The following is a 20,209-nucleotide window of genomic DNA, read 5'->3' as shown; positions in this document are numbered from 1 at the left end:
CCTCCCTCTCAAGTAGATTCATCTCAGCTCCTCCTTGGTCAACTGAGCCAATCAGGAAAGAGTTTGTGTCTCTTTGGTTTTGTAAATTTAAGGTAAGGGTGAGAAGAGCTACGCTTAAAGGTTGGTTTAGCTAAAAAAGACATAACTTACAATAGAGTGACTGACAGTATTTTCAATACGACATTTATAATACCATTATGATATTAATGTTGCTTAATTTCCTTTCACATCCATTTGATTTGAGCAATTATTTAAAAGCCCTCCTTATTCAAAAAAATGTTCTTCTGTAAAGCAGTCATAGCCAGTGGCTTTATTGTGAATGAGTTCATCTTTAATCCTCTCTCTGTTCAGATTCATCGCCATGCAGCGGGCCTGGGCTGTGTTCAAGGCTCATCCTTACATCAGTAACGTCCTGGGATACACAACGCTGTTTGCCTCTGCTGACCTCATACAGCAGAGTATGCTAGGAGGGAAACACACTGCAGGATCCACGCTGGAGGATCCGGCTGGCATCGACTGGTCTCAGACAGCTCGAGTGGCGACTGTCGGCTTCTGTTTCCATGCCAACTTCAACTACCACTGGCTCAAAGGGCTGGAGAGGATGCTGCCGGGAGGCGGAGTGAAGGCGGTGACAGGGAAGGTTGTGATGGATCAGCTGATTGCAGCTCCTCTCACCATCAGTGCCTTCTACATTGGTAAGCGTGTTAGGAATCCTAATCCTTTCTTATTCCTAATAACTATGTATGTCTTGTGAGCGTCTTATATTCTAATTGAGGAAAGCTAATGTCTGTGCTGCTGTTACTTTCTTACATGCTATTTTTCCCAACAATAACAGTTTTTGTGTTGCATTTTCTTTCTTCTCAGTTTTGCATTTATGTACTTTGTTGTTCTATGTATATAAGTACTATATTCTTTCCTGGAAAGAACTGTGTAATATGGGTCCACTTTCACAAAGATAGATGTCTAAATTCATCCACTGCACAAACATGTTCAGTTCTTGACTGTCTTAAGTAGGACTCAATTTCCATGAATTCTGGGTAAGTTAAGACTTTTTTAAGAAAAACATGCTTAGCTGTGTTCAGTCCAGCAGAAAATGTCTAGAATGCAGCAGCTGCAAAGACATCTTCTTGTGAAAATTCAGTAAAGTGTCACAATATAAGTGTTCATGAGTATTCACATCACTTGTCCCACAACATTCTTAGAAAACCAAATTGTGAATCATGCTTTGCTCTTTATATGTCATTTGGTATGACTGGTGTGTAGGTGTCACTGACAGTAACTGCGTGTGTGTGTGTGTATGTGTATGTGTATGTGTATATATATACACATACACACACACACACACACGTATGTATGTATGTATGTATGTATGTATGTATGTATGTATGTATGTATGTATGTATGTGTGTATGTGTGTATGTGTGTGTATATATATGTATGTGTGTGTGTGTGTATGTGTACATACATACACACATATACATAGACATGCATACATGCATATACATACATACATGTGTGTGTGTGTGTGTGTGTGTGTGTGTATATATATATAGTCTCTATTCTTCTATATAGTCTCTATTCTTGTGAAGCCGTCCACCTAGCTGTCCAACTAGCTTTGGACTCCAAGAGCAGAAAAAAAGAGTGCTAATTATTTGATTCACTGAAGAAATTTTGACAAGCCACTAATCAAACTCTGAGTATTTTTTAAATTGAAATATTTCTCACTTTATTCGTCTCCTTTATTTTACTTTCCCCTCCAAAAAAATGAAAACATGTCATTGCAGAAATTATTCAGAAATTATGCACCCAAAAAATAAATCAATGCAAAACTCTCTGTTTGAACTGCACTTGTCCATAAAACACATATTTTAATGATGGATCTGACAAATAATCAATAAAACATTTAACACCTTGTAGGTTTAAGTTTACTTGAAAACAAAGCTGACCTGTTTGAAGACTGGAGACAGAAATTCTGGACATCTTATAAGGTACACATACAGTTAAAGGTTACCTTTATTAGACAATTATTTACTATTTATTCCATTATTATAAAATGTCATGGAATACGTCACTCTGTCTGTTTGCTGTAAACTCTATCTTCTGTTCCTCTCTTTAGACTGGAGTGGTATTTTGTTCAACAATGCAGGTGAGATATTCTTGTATTGATCCAATTATTGGTCAGTTTCTGTCTGCACACACAGATTCACAGACATGAACACATATGAAGAGTACAGTACATTCTACACAGATATAGAATAACATTTTTTCTTTCGTTTCCTCCACCACTTCAGGCTGTGAACTTTGCCCTGGTCCCCCCTGTGGCACGGACAGTGTTTCTGGGAGGCATCGCACTGGCTTTCACAATCTACCTGTGTCACCTCAGACAGCAGCGTGGCCACAAGCTCGAATAAACTTGAAATCTTTGGCTCCATGGTGCAAGTTTTTGAACTGAATCACTTTAATTTTTAAAAGTAGTATTTGTTGTAATGTGAAAACAACAAATAATGTGATCAGATAAGGCTTATTTAAGGGCAGAATTCAGCTGTGCAATCTTTAGATTACTGAGGACATAAGAGAGGATTCCTAAATAAGACGTGCAAATGTGAATCACAATGATGGAACAGTGTCTGAGTTTAACCCTGGTGATACTCATGGTGTTGTAGCTTTTCCTCTGAGAACACAGAGAACAACAGAACTGTGAAATTCTAATTTAACTGCCATGCTGTTTCAGTGCATCATATACCAGAGTAATTTAATTTTTCCATGTATTTTTTGACCAATAAAAGTTTAAAAAAGGCATTTTTTTCTGTTTTTGTTTCATTTTATCAAGATTCAGACATAATCATGTAAATAACCCCTTTTTCGACATCCTGAACATATTTAACATATTTTTGGCACATCTCTGACAATTGTGGCAAGTTACAATCTGCATTTATCATTAACTACACTGTTAAGTCTTTATTTATTATAAAAATACATTTCTAATAAAACACATCAAAAGTTGTACGTTCGCCGTCTCTGCCACTGGAGGCAGCATCCTAAATAGTCAGTTGTTTCGAGTTTGGATTGCAGGAAGCGCATGCTCTGTAACCAATCAGAGACCCGAGATTTCAGGACACTGTTTATCGCGAGACCTGCGCTCTTCCTTTTCCCTTTTCGTTCTGAGTCCAAGATGGTAGGTAGCGCGAGTAGAAAATTTAAAGTACAATAGCCAGAATATCCACGATCATCCTGTGAATTAAAGCATTCCATATTTTTAATGGCAGTCACTACTGGTTTTAAACACCACTTACGTTAAAGCCCTGTTATGATTTCTTGTTATTTGACCACGAATATCCTGCTAGCTTAACGTCTTTGATACCGGACTAGTGCCGTTCAGGCAGGCGCTTCACGCCTTGAAGTGATTAGAAATGAGCGTTTAAAGTGATTCAGAATCCGGGATGTTATGTGTAAACCACAGTTATTATTTCGCCGAAGTTATCGTACGTTTGTAAATGTAAAACAGCCATATTCAGGCTTGGTGGCTGTGTCGCGATAGCACTTAGCTGTAGAGTGTCAACGTGTGAACCGGCCTGTAACGTACTAAAGTAGTGTAGATGGCTGCTTGTCACGTTAGCTAAAGGCATGTAACTATTTTCTCAATTACATAAATTCTGCTCAGTGTAACGTTGTGTTAGATGTGATTTGGCAGTGATAGACTTAAGTATACGATAAGCTATGGACCCTGGATGTAATGGATGTTGTTATTGTAAAGCAAAGTTTTTAAGATTAACTTTATAGGAGGTGGAGGGTTACTGTACTCTTTTTTTTTTTTTTTTTTTTAATTGTAATGATGACTTTCTGTTTACTTTTCAAGGGAGTTGACATCAGGCATAACAAGGACCGTAAGGTACACAGGAAGGAACCAAAGAGCCAAGATATCTATCTGAGGCTCCTGGTCAAGGTAATTTACATTCACACATTACGCTTTACTCCTTTGAATAATATTACCATTTGTTGTAATTATTTCTGTCATCCTGGTATATTAAATTCTGAGGTGATAGTTTGTTAAACTTGACAACTAAGCAGTCTCATTGTACATAATGTTTCTAACCATCCTGCTGGGTTCTTACAGTTGTACAGGTTCCTGGCCCGCCGCTGTAATGCTCCCTTCAACAAGGTCGTCCTGAGGAGGCTCTTCATGAGCAGAACCAACAGGCCTCCCATCTCCATCTCCCGTCTGGTGAGTCTCAGTTGTCTCATCCTGTCTGGCTCAAGTTGCATCATTCTTTTTAGATATGTTTATGTTATGAATCAGTTGTAATATAATACATGTGAGTTTTTTGAGTCTGGAATACTTTTCTGACAAAGTACAAGTATACGTTAATGTCAGCATCAATTGATAACATGTACGATTTGGTTTTGACTGAACAGACTAGACTTACCAATTCATGTCAATACAGTACAGTAGTATCTTACAGTTTCATTGTCAGTGAGTAAGATGCATTGTGTTTTCATTGAGTTTCATTCATTCAATCACAGTGGGCTGACAGCTTGTGTTTTTAGTGCCACAGCATCCGTGAACTTAAACAAAAATGATCCAGTGAGTCAAGTGCAGTGAGATACAGATCAGTAGCTGCTATCCGTAGATATCTTAATTTGAGGTGTTGCTTGTGAAAATATTGGAATTGCTGCATCTCTAGTAGTTTTCATGGGGCCTGTTCCATTTTCAGTGGCCCTGAATTTTGTGATGTATTTGGGATTGGGTGAACAAATGAAGATAGAAACCAATGAAAGCTTGCATCGTATTGTGCATTTACCATTCGTTTAATTAAGATTATAATACCAGGGAAGATTAGAATTTCAGAATCAGAAAAAGCTTTATTGGCAAGTACAATTTTACACATACGAGGAATTTGCTTTGGTGAGGTTGGTGCATGACACATCTATTAAAAAGAAGCTATTAAAAAAGTAAAAAATATAACAGTAAGTAAAAAAATCTAACAATAAGTAAAAAATATAACAATAGAAAATCTAACGGTTAGTAAAAAAATATATCTATACACACGTTTTTTTTTTGTTGTTGTTTTTTTTTACAGAAGCTCAGTCTGTTTTTTCAAAAGGAAGTCCAAGCAGAGCGTTAATGTAACGTATAGGGTTATGGTTATGGCAAAGTCAATGTGACAAGTAGAGGCAGAGGTGGAGTGTGAAGAGTGTCGGAGGGGTTCCGGGCCTTGTTAATAAGGCTGACAGCAGACAGGAAAAAACTCTTCTTGTGGTGTGAGATTTTCGTCCTGATGGACCGCAGCCTCCTTTGCGACATGTTGTGTGACTCATGTTGTAAGTTGTGTAGACATATGATTATGCATGCCGAGTTTCTGACTTTTTTTCTACTGCAACCAGATCCGTAAGATGAAGTTGCCTGGCCGTGAGAACAGAACCGCTGTTGTTGTTGGAACAGTCACTGATGATGTCAGGATTCAGGAGATCCCCAAGCTCAAGGTAACCCCACCTTTTTTAGAATGTCAGAATACACCTGTTAGTATATTTTTCCCCTTCCATAAATACATAAAGTCCAACAAGGCTCTTCCCTCAACACTGTAATGTTATTGGCAATCTCTGAGATAGTCCTCCATGTTCTGTTTGTTCTCCCACAGGTCTGCGCTCTGAGAGTAACTGATGGTGCCCGCCGCAGGATCCTGAAGGCAGGCGGTCAGGTGATGACCTTTGACCAGCTGGCTTTGGCTTCTCCCAAAGGACATGGCACTGTGCTGCTGTCAGGTAACTAAACATGTAGATTAAATTCAATTTATAAAGTGATTCAGTTGGAGTACATATTGTAAGTAGTCATTGTTCTGCTGGTGCAGAGGTACCTTGGCTGTCAAACACATAATAAATCAAGCTGGCACTAATTTCAAATGTGGTCTTGTAACAGTCAGGTAAGCATAACTAAGGTTGCCATTAGGAATGCCCATATTTAATGACACTCCTGGTACTTCAAGGCACTTTTAGGAATGAGAGATGAAAACTTGTTTGAGAACTGCCTTTAGTCCAGATTCTTATTTTAATTTTACACTGGAATGTTTTAGTTGCCTTAAGGAGTCATATAACACTGCTGCCACACAATAATGTACATCAGACTACTGGTGTGACTTAGTGGAGTAGGTTCATGCACTTGTGAGGGAATTCGATCTGTTTTTATGGCATAGATAAGAAATAGTACTCGAGTTGGGAAAGCGGGCTTTCGTCTGAATTCTGGCCTGATTGTTTGCAACTGATCACCAGTTATTCAAAGTTGTCTTTAATCATGTGTAAGCTTTGTGGACCTTACCATGTTGCCATTGGTCAAGCACTAATCACCTAAATTTGTTAGGCTGAAGAGACCCACATGTCTCAGTGACTGGTTAATTGTGCAAAATATTTGGTTTAGGCAGCACACAAAGGTGACTTTAAACAGACAAGAGGCTGTGTCGCAAACTGCAGTTTAAAACCTCAGTTGAGATGTGTATTCTGAGTGCGCTGTGCACATGTCCACAGAGTTCTCCTAAAACTTGAATATCGACACATCCCACACCTTAATCAGAAAATGTCCCATTCTGCATAAAATCCAGGTGGAATATGCTCTTTACATGATTTGTATCAAATTGTGAATTGTCATATTCACAATAATGGTGGAACGTGTGCGCGTACATGTAGGTAGAATAAAGGGAAAAAGAATTCCAAAGTGAATGGAAATACACATTTTTAATGGGATCTCTTCACGTTCAACTATTACTTAAACTATGACTTGGTTTGAACTGCAGTACAAACATTAATTCATTCATTCAGCCACTTGTTTAGGCCTGTCTAAACTAATTTGAGCAGAAAAAAAGACAACACACTTCACAGATTTAATTTAATCTCTGCCACGAGCAGATACAAATGTGTGAATTGATTATTTTAAATGTGGAATGTTAGCATTAAAGTAATGAATGGGAGTGGGAATACTTTCTGCTGGAAATGCTGTTTTGAGATGCTGAATAACAATTAGAACTGCTTTTAATCTGTAAAATTTGTTCTCCAGGACCCCGTAAAGGCAGAGAGGTGTACAGGCACTTTGGAAAAGCCTCTGGAGCTCCTCACAGCCACACCAAGTATGTGTTGTTGATGTCTGAAATTATATACTTTTACCAGTATTTCAATCAAACTTATCCCAGGCGACCTCGGCTCGAAATTATACTTGAACAAGTGGAGTTCTCTTAAAAATTGAACACTTTGCCTTCAGCAGGAACTGCCTGTAGTTTTTCTGTCACACACACTTTATTGTGCGTTGTCTCCCTCCATCTTGTGCCATCATTTTTCTTTTCATTTCTTGACCTTTTTTACTCTATTTGTCTTGTTCCCTTTTCTGTCCAACCAGGGTTGTCTTATATTCTGGTCAATATGGCCATTTACAGCATTTCCTCTAGTAAATTGTCCATCTTGGGTTGTAACCTAATGCGTTGTATTCAAGTGCACCAGCACCACGGTCCTGTTTGTACAATTGTTAGGAAACAACCTGTTACCAGGATGTTCTGTTGAATTCTGGCAGTTGGCCAAAACAAACATAAAATTCATCTTTATTAGAAGTACTTTTTGTAGTTGGAGTGCTTCCATACATAGATGGGTGTGGTTTGCAGATGCAGGTAGATTTATTAGCAAATAATGGGTTATCTCACAGCACATATCCTGATTTGTTTTAGTAGGAAAAGTAAAGGTGATATTAGTAATGTTAATGATGATGACATTAGAATGATGACATCAGAATGATGACTCTAAGCTGTGAGAGTGAGCCAGCATGCACGATACCAGCCGTTGCAGCCATTTTATCATTTAAACCTGTGCTTCTCCTACTGTCAAATGTCAAACTGTCTTGTGTAAAAGGCCTATAGTGCCACACCTCTTTCCATAAGAAAGTCAGGATTACACATGATGATCCAAGCATCTTGCTGTGAACAGTTTCAGTCAAAATCTTCATTACTACATAGCAAAGGAAAACTCCTTGCAACAAGTCTTATTTATTGTAAAGAGTGGTTGCTTTAGAGTTTTGAACACAAGAACAACATTGCCATTAAGCTCTAACTGTATAAGTGAGTTACAAACAATGCTTTGTCAGAACACACGCTGAATGATTTGCACTTCAGGAAAGATTGTAGTGTTTGAGTAATGAGTATTAGGTGGTAATTTTTCAGGCAGTGTTGATGTAGAGAAAATTAATAAAGCTGACCTTCAAGTATATACATTAGATGTTTAGTTGTATGAATGTTTGTGATGCCATCCTCTTACACTGAATTCTTTCTGTCCTCTAGGCCCTACGTCCGCTCCAAGGGCAGGAAGTTCGAGAGAGCTCGTGGTCGCAGAGCCAGCCGTGGCTACAAGAACTAGTCTCTCTTTGTTTTCCATGCAATCTGATACAAATAAAAGATTGACTGTACAAAATGAGTTGTCTTTTGTGTTTTATTGGACAGCTTACATGTCCTAGCAAATAGATCTGTTATGGACAGTTCCTTGGAAGTAACTTATTTTAAGCAGATGACATGCTTGTTAACATCAAAGGAGAGGACTGGGACACAGCTAAAATAAGTCCATGTACTTCCACATTTCTTCTTGATTTCCATTTACAGTGCTCAGTGAGGGTTACAATGTGCCTCCGACGTCACGAATCTTTTGATCAGTATTGATATGAGTTGGCCAGGAAGTGATGGTCTGTCAATGATTGGAGAATGTCGGTGGGTGTTGCAATGTTTTCCTTATCGCCATTGGATTTCCTCTCCGCCGCTCAAAGCTGCTGCTACTGCGTCTCCAGGCACTTCCTGCATCGAGCCACAGTTTTCGAGGCAAGCGACTATCTGTCGTCGTGAGAGGGGAGACAAGATGAGGTAATTTTGGTTCTTTTGCTTTGACACATTTAACTTGTTTTTTTCCCTAATCTCGTGCTGGCAAAATACCACCCTGAAAAGTTCCCAGTTTTCTAGTTACTAGGCTTGATACAATCACATCATAACGTCTGGTAGCTAACGTTGCCATGTACTGCTATCTGCGCTAACTTGGGTACCTCAGTAAACCAATCAATAAATGAGACGTAAAATTTCACACGGGAGCCTTTCAGTGTACCCATTGTGATGCTTAGTCATTTTCTAGAGTATAACGATTTAGTAGTGTAGAAAGTTAGCTTGAACGAGGGCTACATGTTTAGACGCGAGCTGCTAGCCGCTGCTAACTGACAACGCTGTGTTGCGCTCCTCTGGCAGCAGTTTACAGTACCTACTGTATTCATAACATTAGCTAGCGTTTGCTAGCTCCTCAATTTAACGTTGGGCTTTTTTTCCTGAGCACGACTTAAAACGCTTTCAGCTTCTTCACAATCATTCCAAATGCTTCAAAATTTGGGCAAACGACTGTTCCTCTTGTAACGTAAACAATAATTAGAGTTAGGTGAAGTACGCCAGTTAGTTAGCAGCCTGTCAACCTGCTAGCTAACATTAAGTGGAGGACATCAGTAAAGTTTAGCACTTTAACAGCTTTTACTTTACATCATCAGGGTTATTAAAGAAGCTGTGTGGCTGTGCCCTTAGTATGGTAACACTATTGAGTTCGAAGTGTAAGCTAACCGAAACTTGCCAAAAATACCCCGAAGTCACTCAACAGCAGCCTCATTGTGTGGGAGACCATAGTAGCCCGCAGATATTATTTCTGGGTGTCCCCGCCCTGCGTTTCAAGGACGTAAGGTGCAACAATGGGCATCAGTAAGGTCTGTTTGTGTGCGTTTTATCAAGACAGGACATCAGCCAAGTATTGATTTTGTCTGCACCACAGCTTGCATAATGCTTCCTGCCTGTTATAAAACTTGTACGATGTGACCAGTTTATTAATTTAGGGTATACAGAACACAGTTCAACACTGATAGTCTAGTAATTGTACTTTCACGGAGTAAAGTTTAATGAACTGGCACCTGCTGACTTGGCATTTTAATATAACTGTAACCTGTCATCTATATCCATAAAGATAATCTGATATTAAGGAATGCCGCTTTATTACGATTTGTAGTACATACAGGGAGCCAGGTTATGCTGTAAGAGACACTCTGTTTCTCATTATGAACTCGTTTCTTTATTGGGAGGTTTTTTTTTGTTTTTGTTTTTTTTTTGTGATCATTAAGTAAGATTGTTACATGCTCATGCCTATTGCAAAACCTCCATAATCCAGTACCATTTAGGTCAGCAATTTTCAAAATCTCCATCCTAGATTCAAATTGTGAAAGAGAGACTGTTTCCCCAAATCCTGTTAGAAAAAATGCTAATCATGAAAGCACCAACCAGATGTGGCCGTTCTCATGCAACCTTTCATCCACAACAATGTGGTGTCTCAGCAGGGCAGCTGAGGATGTGTGACTGTGAGTCATTATGTGAAAAGACGCACCTAAGGTCAAAGGGCTTGATGGTTCTTGTATTGCTTCACCCTGTAACCACAATCTCTTCCTCTTATCATGGCAGTTCTCCTCTGTACTTGTCTCTAATTGTGAAAAAGTAATGCAGAGATATTCACCTTTGTACAGTAAAATCACAGGTGAATTAAAGGCACAGTTTATATAGTTTACTGTGCTTCCTTCTTCTAATGTCAATTTCTTACCCATCTAATCTAAAATGCCTGTAGGTGGATATCCCGAACATTCACATTGTGCTATTATTTTTTTCCACTTCTGCAATTGACTGTTGTCCTCATCTCCTCCGTTGTCATCATTCAGGAACAGAGATCTTTGGGAGGGAACGTGAGGCTTGACTCTAAGGACATTACCATGACATAAACTAAGGACCCTCCTGGAACTGTCTTCTTGTTTGTCTTTTGTTTGTTTCTGTTTTTACTTTTTTTTGTTTTGTTTTGTTTTGTTTTGTTTTTTGTTGTTGTCTGGTCTGCACCTGTCTTACCTTTTTCATCCTCTTCTTGTGGAAAAACAGATAATGAAGTAATGCAGGATTGGTTTGAATGAAATTTTAATGTATCACACTACTGTCTAGAGGTCTGGCCTTGTCACTCCTCTTGTCTGCCTGCTATATAACACTGAGATTAAAGATAGCAATAGAGGTGTCAAAGGTCGTGGAAAAAGCCTGCACTTATCATATCTGTGTGGCATTAATTGCATTTTGGCCAGCACTTACCACACAGCATATTCTACAGAATTCTTTACTTGTGCATTCATTGTTGTAGCCTCCTTGACTAAACAAGGTGTGTTTGTATTATTCACACTTTTTTTCTCAATGCAAGTAAGATTCAGTCTTGTCCTTTTGTGTAATTATTTAAAGATTTATTGTTAATGTTGAGTAGCTGCTCAGCTGCCTTATATTGTATCACAATAGGTGGCTCTAAGTTGTCATGTAAACTATTTTTTTTATTTACTTATGCAATCTTTGTGAAGAATACTTTTGTTTAAATGACTGATGTTCTTGTGGAAACTATACAGTTTTATGTCCTGTTGTCTTTGAATATGATGAAGTGTTGCTCACCCACTTTTCCACTGGCAGTAAATTGTAGAAGCTGACAGCTCTTTACATCAAACTGTGATGGGAGCTTTCTAACTGTGATACAAAGACTGATCTTTAGTAGTTCCTGTCTTCACTGGATAAATCCTCTAAACAGAAGAACCTTTAAACTGGAAGAAGTTCACTTCGTTTTTAAGTGAAAACTGAAAACAGAACTGATTTATTTTTGTGACTGTATCTTTTGAATTCAAGCACTGAAAAGTGAGGATGACTTTGAGGAGATTTCAGGGTTAAAGTTCTCAGCCTGACTTTCACATACATTGTGATTTTCCCTGCAAATCTTGCTCTTCAAGCCTCTAACTGTAGAGGATACTTGTTCGACTGACTTTTTTCTGATAAACCTCGTCCACTTCAGCAGTGAGGATGCGATCCCCAGAACCCTTTTCACCCTCCACAGCAGAAGCCCTCCTTCATGGCCAGTTTGCCAGCTGGGGAACTGGCAGCAACAGCAACAATAACAGCTGCCCCAACAGCCCTGGTGGTCCGGGGGCACTCTCCCCCGCTGCCTCCCCTACTCCAATTCCGGTCTCCAACTATGCCTTGACCCTCACCCACACCCACATACATATCCAGCGTCTGTCACCACGGCCGGGGAAAGAAGCCCGTCTCCTGCTGCCTTTAACAGAGCTGATAGGGTGCAGCTGCCCTCGTGCCCCTGCACCCCCTCTCCTGGTGCTGTACTGGTACCCGCCAGGGAAACGACGGAAAGGGGTGTCCCGGCGCCGGCAGGTGAGGGCCTACCTAGCAGAAAGCAGGTCTGAAGCTGAGAAATGGTCAGCTGCTGTGCAGTGTCTACTCAGAGATGTGACCGTCACTGCTGACACCGGTGAGTGTGTGCCTCAATAGAGGCTTGCTTGTCCAGGCCAGGTGTTGATTTTTAGATTGTTTTAGATGTTGCAGGACCGTGTTGGTGATTATAGAAGCCTATTAACTACACAGCGTACATTTCCTCACTGCAGACTGTTTTAAAATTAATTGAAGACATTTTCATACATTTCCAGCAGCTGCCTGTTTCAGTTCATGTCAGCATGTTCTGAAATTAAATCCTTAAGCCCCAAGTATGCTCTCTTTTCATAAAGGAATCCTGGTCATTGATATAGTGTGGAGTTTTAGTGTATGGCTTTGTCAAAAGGCCAACACGGTTAGTTTACAGCAGATAATAGTGTGATCTTCTCAGTGACCTTCAAGTATGTCCATATGAATAAGACCTGAATTCCTGTTGTTCACTACATGAAACCACACAATGTTGCCTCATGCCGCCTTGATTTATGCCTCCTTTGTAAATGCTGGCTATACTTAGCTTAATGTCACATTGACCCAAACCTTTCTGTAGTCACAGGACAGAATGGTACTAAATGCAGTAAAGCATTTTAGGGGATATGCAGCAAAAAAACAAAGGGGATTAACACTAATACACCCTAAGAGGCTGTGAGATTTATTATTCAGAGTATTTAGTTTGTTTATTTATTTGTTTGTTTCATATGACCATCTTTATCTTGAGTTTATCTAATCTGTCTTCTAATACTTGCTTTTCCCCCTTATCTGTCTAACACACATGGTCTGTATCATTCAGTGTTCAAATGTAGAGACAAAGATGGTGGGGCTGCTACAGCTTGCCACCCTTTCCCATGCACTGAATCCCCCAGCCTTGGTAATCAAATAGATAGAAAGTTCCTGATGGGTGTTAACATTTTGCGTGTGTGCATGCGTGTGTGTTTTTACCTTCTTTTTTTTTTACCCTTAGCTCACATACCTCGCCAGCATCTCACATCTTTTCCTGTCTCCTTCCTCTTCTTTAGTATCTTTAACCGTTAAATGTATTTAATCCCCCCATAATTTGTTTTTGCCCATCACATCACTGTCTCCTTCCCCAACAGTGGTAGTACTGTCACTCATTTTTAATTTTTCCCAGTCCTTTGTTTGTCCCTTCACTGCTCCTGCCTCACTATTACTTAGCTGCAGTTAACCCAAAATGCTGAATCCCTTGATTCTGTGAATTCTTATGTTTATGGAAATTATAGCAGTGGTCATTTGGGTTTCCTGTTGATTTGCTTTTGCGTAGTTTGTTGCATAATCCAGGGTAATCTGAGAGTGCAGCCATTTCATCTCCCTCCCCTGCATCACTGACATCCCTCTATGCCATACTAAATCTCAGATTGATTTTCAGAAGCTTTTTATCTAATCAAAGCTTCACACCTGTGCTGATGCAAGAGTGTGAAAGAGAAGTGGAGTGTCTCCGTTTTCTTGACTCTGAGTCCCAGATGGACCAAAAAGAATTTATTTGCCTGTGTGCACAGCTATTTTTAACATTTTTATCAGTGTGATTTACTTCCTACATTCTGAATGCTAGATGTGTCCTTTACCATGTATCTGAATTTAAATGACATACTCTCCAGCGGCAGCACCATTTGCAGTGTGAAGTAGATCCTGTGAGGTGAAATGAAAGAGGCTAAAATGGTTGAATGCACTCAAAGTCCAGGGTTGGGCAACACTGTTTAATGACAGCTCCCAGTTTGCTCACTTTATGCAGTGAACCTCTAGTTCCTCTCTTTGTTCCTGATAAAAAAACCTCTGAGCTTTATTTTATTCATACTCTCCCTCCTTTTTCATACAGAATTTTCAAGAAGTCTGCTACCTCGTCCCAGGCGACTACTGTTATTGGTCAATCCCTATAGTGGGAGAGGCCAGGCAATGCAGTGGTGTCAGACCCACATCTTGCCAATGATCAGAGAGGCCAACATCAGCTACAACCTCGTACAGACAGGTAACACTAAGTGTTTGGCAGCCTCATGAAGCAGATTATACATTTACATAAAACATATACATATATTTAACAGGTGTTAACTCAATTAATCTGTCCCAGAGCGTCAGAACCATGCCAGAGAACTTATCAGGGAGATATTGCTCTCAGAGTGGGATGGCATCATCATTGTGTCTGGAGATGGCCTGCTGCATGAGGTGTGTAATGCTTTTGTTGAAGGGCTGGGGGGATTATATAACAGTGAAGATATTTATTGTGTGTTGTTGTACCACATGTACAGCTTTAACTGCATCCATCAATATGATTGTCTTAACCTTCTGCGTTTCTGCAGGTAATTAATGGGCTAATGGAGCGTCCTGACTGGGAACAAGCAATAAAAACACCTGTTGGCATTCTGCCCTGTGGCTCTGGGAATGCACTAGCTGGCTCCATTAACCACAATGCAGGGTAAGCATGTATCTCATTCACAATGAGAGAATTGTCTGTCCTTTTCAGTTCAATCTTAGAAACTGTGGAACTAGAAAATCACTCAGCTCTGTGAACACAAGAAAAACCAGCACAATGATGCTGCTTTTTTCAGTGCCTGCTTATCTAGACCAAGATATCTCTGAATTGTAGGACTTTGAATTGACCTGTTGAACAGTTCTCTTCTTGTCTTTACAGACAGATGATGATATTGTCTTTTTTCATATCTCTCAGGTATGACATGTGCCTTCGGGAGCCCCTCCTTTTGAACTGCTGCTTTTTGCTCTGCCGAGGCGGTGTCCGACCAATGGACGTGGTCTCTGTGACAACAAGCCCCCCTCCCTCCAACAACAGTCGCACTGCAGCACCCAGGAGACTGTTTTCTTTCCTTTCTGTTGCCTGGGGCTTTGTGTCTGATGTGGACATTGAAAGTGAGAGGTGTGTGTTTAATTGCTCATACTCTAAGAAACATTCAGTGTTGGCTTTGTTCATGTCAGCATTACTCTAATTCATTACAAAACAAAGCTTGACTTGAAATATTTCCTTATTCCAGGTATCGTGGCCTGGGCTCAGCTCGCTTCACCCTGGGAACTCTGGTGCGCATAGCATCTCTTCGATCCTACAAGGGTCGTCTGTCCTACCTGCCTCCCTCTATTTGCACCGCATCACCAGATGTCACACCACCTCCGCCAAGGAGACCCCTCTCCCGCAGTATCACAGAAGGCCTGGAAGGCTTCTGCCGAACGCCCATCCATCGTACCTGCTCTGACATGGGCATCAGTGAACAGAGGAGCCTGCGTAGGGGTGAGGGAGAGAGGGAAAAAGAGGAGAGGCAGAGAGAAAGGGAGAGGAGAAGAGAGAGGGCTAGGGGAGGAGGAACTGGCGTGGTGAGGGCAAGCAGCCTGGCAGAGGACAGAGAGAGGGAACGGGAGGGGGAGGTGGAGATGGAAGCGGAAGAGGAGAGGTCAGGGACATGTTCAGAGAGGTCGGGGACGAGTTCAGAATCAAATGAAAGGGATGAATGCAGTATGGGAAGGGTAGAAAGGTTGGCCGGGATAAAGGATGAAAGGGAAGATGAAGGAAGAGTGGAACATGACTCCAGTGAGATGGACGAGGAGGACAGGGGGAAGGATGGGGAAGGTAGTGCTGGTTCTCTTGAGGGGGATAGAGTGTTACATGCAAGAGAGCTGGGAGAGAGCTGTGGGCTCGACATCGGGCGAGAGGCAGATGAAGAGCCAGAGGGTGGGTTCACTTACCAAGATAGGCTTCAGGAAGCCAGACAGACACTAAGAAAGAATTCAGCCCCTTCAAGCCAGATAGCCAATGCTCTCTTCAACCAGCCTCTCAGTCAGGAGGCTGATACAGACTCTGGCACCTCATATGGGGTAGAGGACATGGATCTGAATGGAACCTACTACCAGAAAGAACCCTACCAACTTGATGTTGCTCGTGAACGAGCTCTCACCATCTCCTCTCCCTTTCGTCACTCTCCCTTCTCTTACAAGCCCAAGACCCTGGACCAAAACCAGAACGCCTCCAGGCCGAGGCCCCTCTCTCTCCTCCAGCACTCCCACTCAAACTCCCTCCCCCCAAAACTTCCCTCCCTCTCCCTATCTCTTTCTCCCACACCCCCATCTTCCCCTTCCTGTGCCTCCCCACACTCCTCATCCTACCTCTTCCCCCGTCCGAACACCCCAAATTCCACCTCTCCCTCGCCATCTGTACGCACACCATCCTCATCTTTTAACTTTGACATTGCCGAGCCAGCAGGACCCCAAAAGAACCGTCCTTTCTCACTGCCTTCAAATCTTCCTAGAGATGACTTGCTACCCCCCCTCGACCAACCCCTTCCCACCAGAGACTGGGTCACCATTGAAGGGGACTTTGTCCTGGTCCTTGCCCTTTATCAGACCCACCTCGGGGCTGATCTTCATGCTGCACCCCAAGCCAGGTTTGATGATGGGCTGATCCACCTGACCTTTGTGCGGGCAGGGATCTCTAGAGCCACTCTGCTGAGACTGTTCTTTGCCATGGAACGAGGAACCCATCACTCCGTCAGCTCGCCGTATGTGAGCCATGTAACCTGCAGGGCCTTCAGGCTGCAGCCTCTGTCTACACGGGGGACACTCACTGTGGATGGAGAACTGGTGCCCTATGGGCCACTTCAAGCACAGGTCAGTACGGGGGAAAATGGACTTGGCACTGGATATACTTGTTATTAGTCTGAGTTTGAAGGTTAGATCCGCCCATGCATAAAGCACATGCTCTTGTCACTGCAATATGCTTAACAGGGCTGCTCCAGTGAGGTAGTTTGAATTAGTAGATTGTGGTGAATTCCCAGGTCATCCTACCATTTGTTCTATTATAATATAGCATGGGGCTGCACGGTGGTGCAGCAGGTAGTGCGCGTGCCTCACAGCAAGAAGGTTGCCGGTTCGATCCCCGGGTCAGGCGGGGCCTTTCTGTGTGAAGTTTGCATGTTCTTCCCGTGCATGCGTGGGTTCTCTCCGGGTACTCCGGCTTCCTCCCACAGACCAAAAACATGCTCATTAGGTTAATTGATGACTCGAAATTGTCCGTAGGTGTGAGTGTGAGTGTGAATGTTTGTTTGTCCTTTCATGTGGCCCTGCAATCGGCTGGCGACCGGTTCAGGGTGTACCCCGCCTCTCGCCCATTGTAGCTGGGATAGGCTCCAGCCCCCCGCAACCCCGAAAGGGATAGGCGGTATAGATAATGGATGGATAATATAGCATGCTGCATTTTAAGTGACCTGCATGTTGGATCACATCTATGTCCTCCAGAAAAGACTGTTGTGCGGAATTACGTTAAATGTTTTTGACCCTATTTTGTTTGGCCCCGTGATGACTGACAAAAGGTGGAAAACCATCTGTTTTTCTAACATTTTAATGATAACTCATTCACATGGTTGACAATGACATGATTATTTTCTGCCAGCTAGTAAGGACGTGTGTTGTATCTTAAGAAGATGTACTGTTAGCCTTTACATTGCTAAGTATCAATGCTGTGGAATTATGTCGATGAGTTACTGTGGGACTTATCATTCGCAATTTTTTTCTTTATTTTTCACAGGTTCATCCTTCCATGGCTCGTCTCATCGTTGGCGACTCTGGAGTGACGATTACCAGATTCTAATCAGGGATTGGTTGGTCTGATTGACAGATACAGCATTCTACTGAATTATGTAATCTCTGTTGCCATCTATACTCTGAAAGAGAGGGGAGGGGGTGGAGTATGTGAGAGACTTAAAATAGCCTGGATTGTAGAAACTGTTTTTCTAGGGTTTAATGAAAGGGATAACCCACCGAGCCACGCGTCATTGGAGCACGACTGCAGGGATTAATAGTGAATTTGAAAATGGATGAAAAATGCGCCTCATTGCACAGCTGTTGGATCACGCTCCGCATACCATGAGAAGCATGAAAACTGCACAGCCTGGGATAATAGAGGGAAGAACAATCGAATGTTTATGGAATTTTTTTGTGCAGATAGTGCATGTGTTGGATGTATACATAGTATGCATGCAGAGAAGCACTACCTGATTGTTGCCTTTCAGCGAGATGGAAAGAAATCAGAATCAATTCAGAGAGAGTTGTTCTTGAACATGAAATTCTATAAAAACACACTTGGGCCAACACATCATTAAAAATTGGTCCCAACCCTCTATCTTCTACCCCACCCCAATGTCCAGATGTCTGAGTATAAAAACGTCCGTCCCTGAAAGGAATGCCTTATCTGACACTGGGCAATGCAGTTATACCTTTGCCCTTCCTACTTAAATAAGAAATCCAAATCTTTGTAATCTCTGTTCATCTGTCAGTGTGTCCGTCCCCTACATAAATAGCACATGCTGGTAGACCCACTTACCTACTATCTTTGAGCATGCTACTCTCCACTGTTTTAAGCATCAGTGGTCACAAATGTGGACTTTAATGACCATTTTGTTTGTGCAAGTGACTCCATGTAGAGCAGCAAGATCAAGCTTTTCAGGGTCATTACATTAGTAGGAGCAATGGAACTGTTGAACGGTGCCCATTGCTGACATTTTTACATAATCTGCCTGTTTTTCTTAGCCAGTGGATGCACGATGATGATGTCAGTGATATCAGAATTTGCAACATATTGAACATAAAAATGTTTGAACAAAGCTTCTTTGTCAGTGGTTTTAGACTGTTCATTTTCAAGAAGAGTCACACACATTAGTCCTCAGCACTGTTTAATGTCCAGAATATATCACTATCTCTCAGTAATCATATTTGGAGGCATAGAGGACATTACACGCCTCTGTTAAATAGTAAGCAGTGCATTGATTTTGCACAATAACTGGAGTGGAAGCAGCACAGAAAATCACAACACTAGAACGCATATTAACTTTCGTCTAATGTAGACTCAGATACAAATGTAGACTCTGATTACAAGATCATTTAGGCACTTTAAAATCCTGCTGTGGAGACAAACCCACCTACACTGAAACCCAGCAGCTCTGTGTTGTCACATCAGACTTTTGATCAAGAGATAAATCAGGTGCAGGGAAAACAACTTTCATTGAGAAATCCTGCAGCAGAGTCAATCAGTTGAAGTCACAGATAGATTGGATTTTAAATTAAAAATATTTTGAGTACTGAAATACTTCCAAATGATGACGTGCTCCTCTGTGAAATCAAACAGCAGACCTTGGAGTTCTGCTAAGAATTGTATTTTAGAAATAAATTTTTTGAAATGTTATAAGATCTGCTGACATACTCTGTTCTGGAGATAAATCATTAGCATGTGCAGTGTATCAATCAGTGAAATTGTGCCGACTCCTTGGGTCATCAACAACACATTGTATGTCTTGGTCATGCCTGGACAAACTAATGCCTTTGTATAATAAGCCTGTAAATTCTGGCTGTTGATCATGAACTGTTCAAACCTGACTGCAGAAATTGGAGTAAAACTCTTTGCTCACCAGACTGTTATTTTTCTTCTCCTTCTTCTTTAACCCTTTATAATGCAGCTAGTTCACCACGATGACACTGTGCTTACACAGCTACAGAATGAAAATACTGCATTTTGAGTTCAAGCTTGTAACATCACCAAATAGAAGAATCTAGACACACCTTGAACAGAGTCTTGCCAAAATGTTTAGTCTTGCTGTTTAAGACACTAGTTATGACAGTTACACTGTAAACATTCTGTTGTCTATGGCCATAACTCACACCATGGTGTTATAGACCAATCTGATATCTGATCTGACCAATCAGGGTATAAGCCCTTAACTGATAATGTCATTCAGATGTCTGGAGTGGACTGCCTATACTGACATTGTAATTATTACAAAAATGCATATAACAAATACAGTTAATAGATATATATATCCTCTGAATAAATGTAACTTGTTAAGTTTGTGTGGAGCAAATTTACTGTACCAGTGTGTCTTCTCATTTATGTA

The 20,209-nt window shown here is 41.2% G+C and overlaps 3 protein-coding genes across 3 annotated transcripts; all 3 read left to right on the top strand.

Moving 5' to 3' along the window:
- Window positions 1-2,411, top strand: LOC139333318 (mpv17-like protein). The gene is made up of 5 exons (XM_070965598.1): window positions 1-92; window positions 352-695; window positions 1,918-1,988; window positions 2,117-2,146; window positions 2,292-2,411. The coding sequence occupies exons 2-5, from the start codon at window positions 362-364 to the stop codon at window positions 2,409-2,411; spliced, it is 555 nt and encodes a 184-aa protein (XP_070821699.1). The 5' UTR covers window positions 1-92; window positions 352-361.
- A 729-nt stretch (window positions 2,412-3,140) lies between these two features.
- Window positions 3,141-8,439, top strand: rpl18 (ribosomal protein L18). The gene is made up of 7 exons (XM_070966364.1): window positions 3,141-3,175; window positions 3,857-3,943; window positions 4,115-4,222; window positions 5,383-5,481; window positions 5,637-5,760; window positions 7,043-7,112; window positions 8,307-8,439. The coding sequence occupies exons 1-7, from the start codon at window positions 3,173-3,175 to the stop codon at window positions 8,380-8,382; spliced, it is 567 nt and encodes a 188-aa protein (XP_070822465.1). The 5' UTR covers window positions 3,141-3,172; the 3' UTR covers window positions 8,383-8,439.
- Window positions 8,440-8,778: 339 nt separating this feature from the next.
- On the top strand, window positions 8,779-19,730 carry sphk2 (sphingosine kinase 2). The gene is made up of 8 exons (XM_070965730.1): window positions 8,779-8,876; window positions 10,742-12,360; window positions 14,149-14,298; window positions 14,398-14,492; window positions 14,627-14,742; window positions 14,995-15,198; window positions 15,314-16,934; window positions 17,851-19,730. The coding sequence occupies exons 2-8, from the start codon at window positions 11,898-11,900 to the stop codon at window positions 17,911-17,913; spliced, it is 2,712 nt and encodes a 903-aa protein (XP_070821831.1). The 5' UTR covers window positions 8,779-8,876; window positions 10,742-11,897; the 3' UTR covers window positions 17,914-19,730.
- The last annotated feature ends 479 nt before the right edge of the window (window positions 19,731-20,209 follow it).

The sequence above is a fragment of the Chaetodon trifascialis genome, chromosome 7 (genome assembly GCF_039877785.1).
Source record: "Chaetodon trifascialis isolate fChaTrf1 chromosome 7, fChaTrf1.hap1, whole genome shotgun sequence".
Lineage (NCBI taxonomy): Eukaryota > Metazoa > Chordata > Actinopteri > Chaetodontiformes > Chaetodontidae > Chaetodon > Chaetodon trifascialis.
This window is presented reverse-complemented; position numbering and strand designations above follow the sequence as displayed.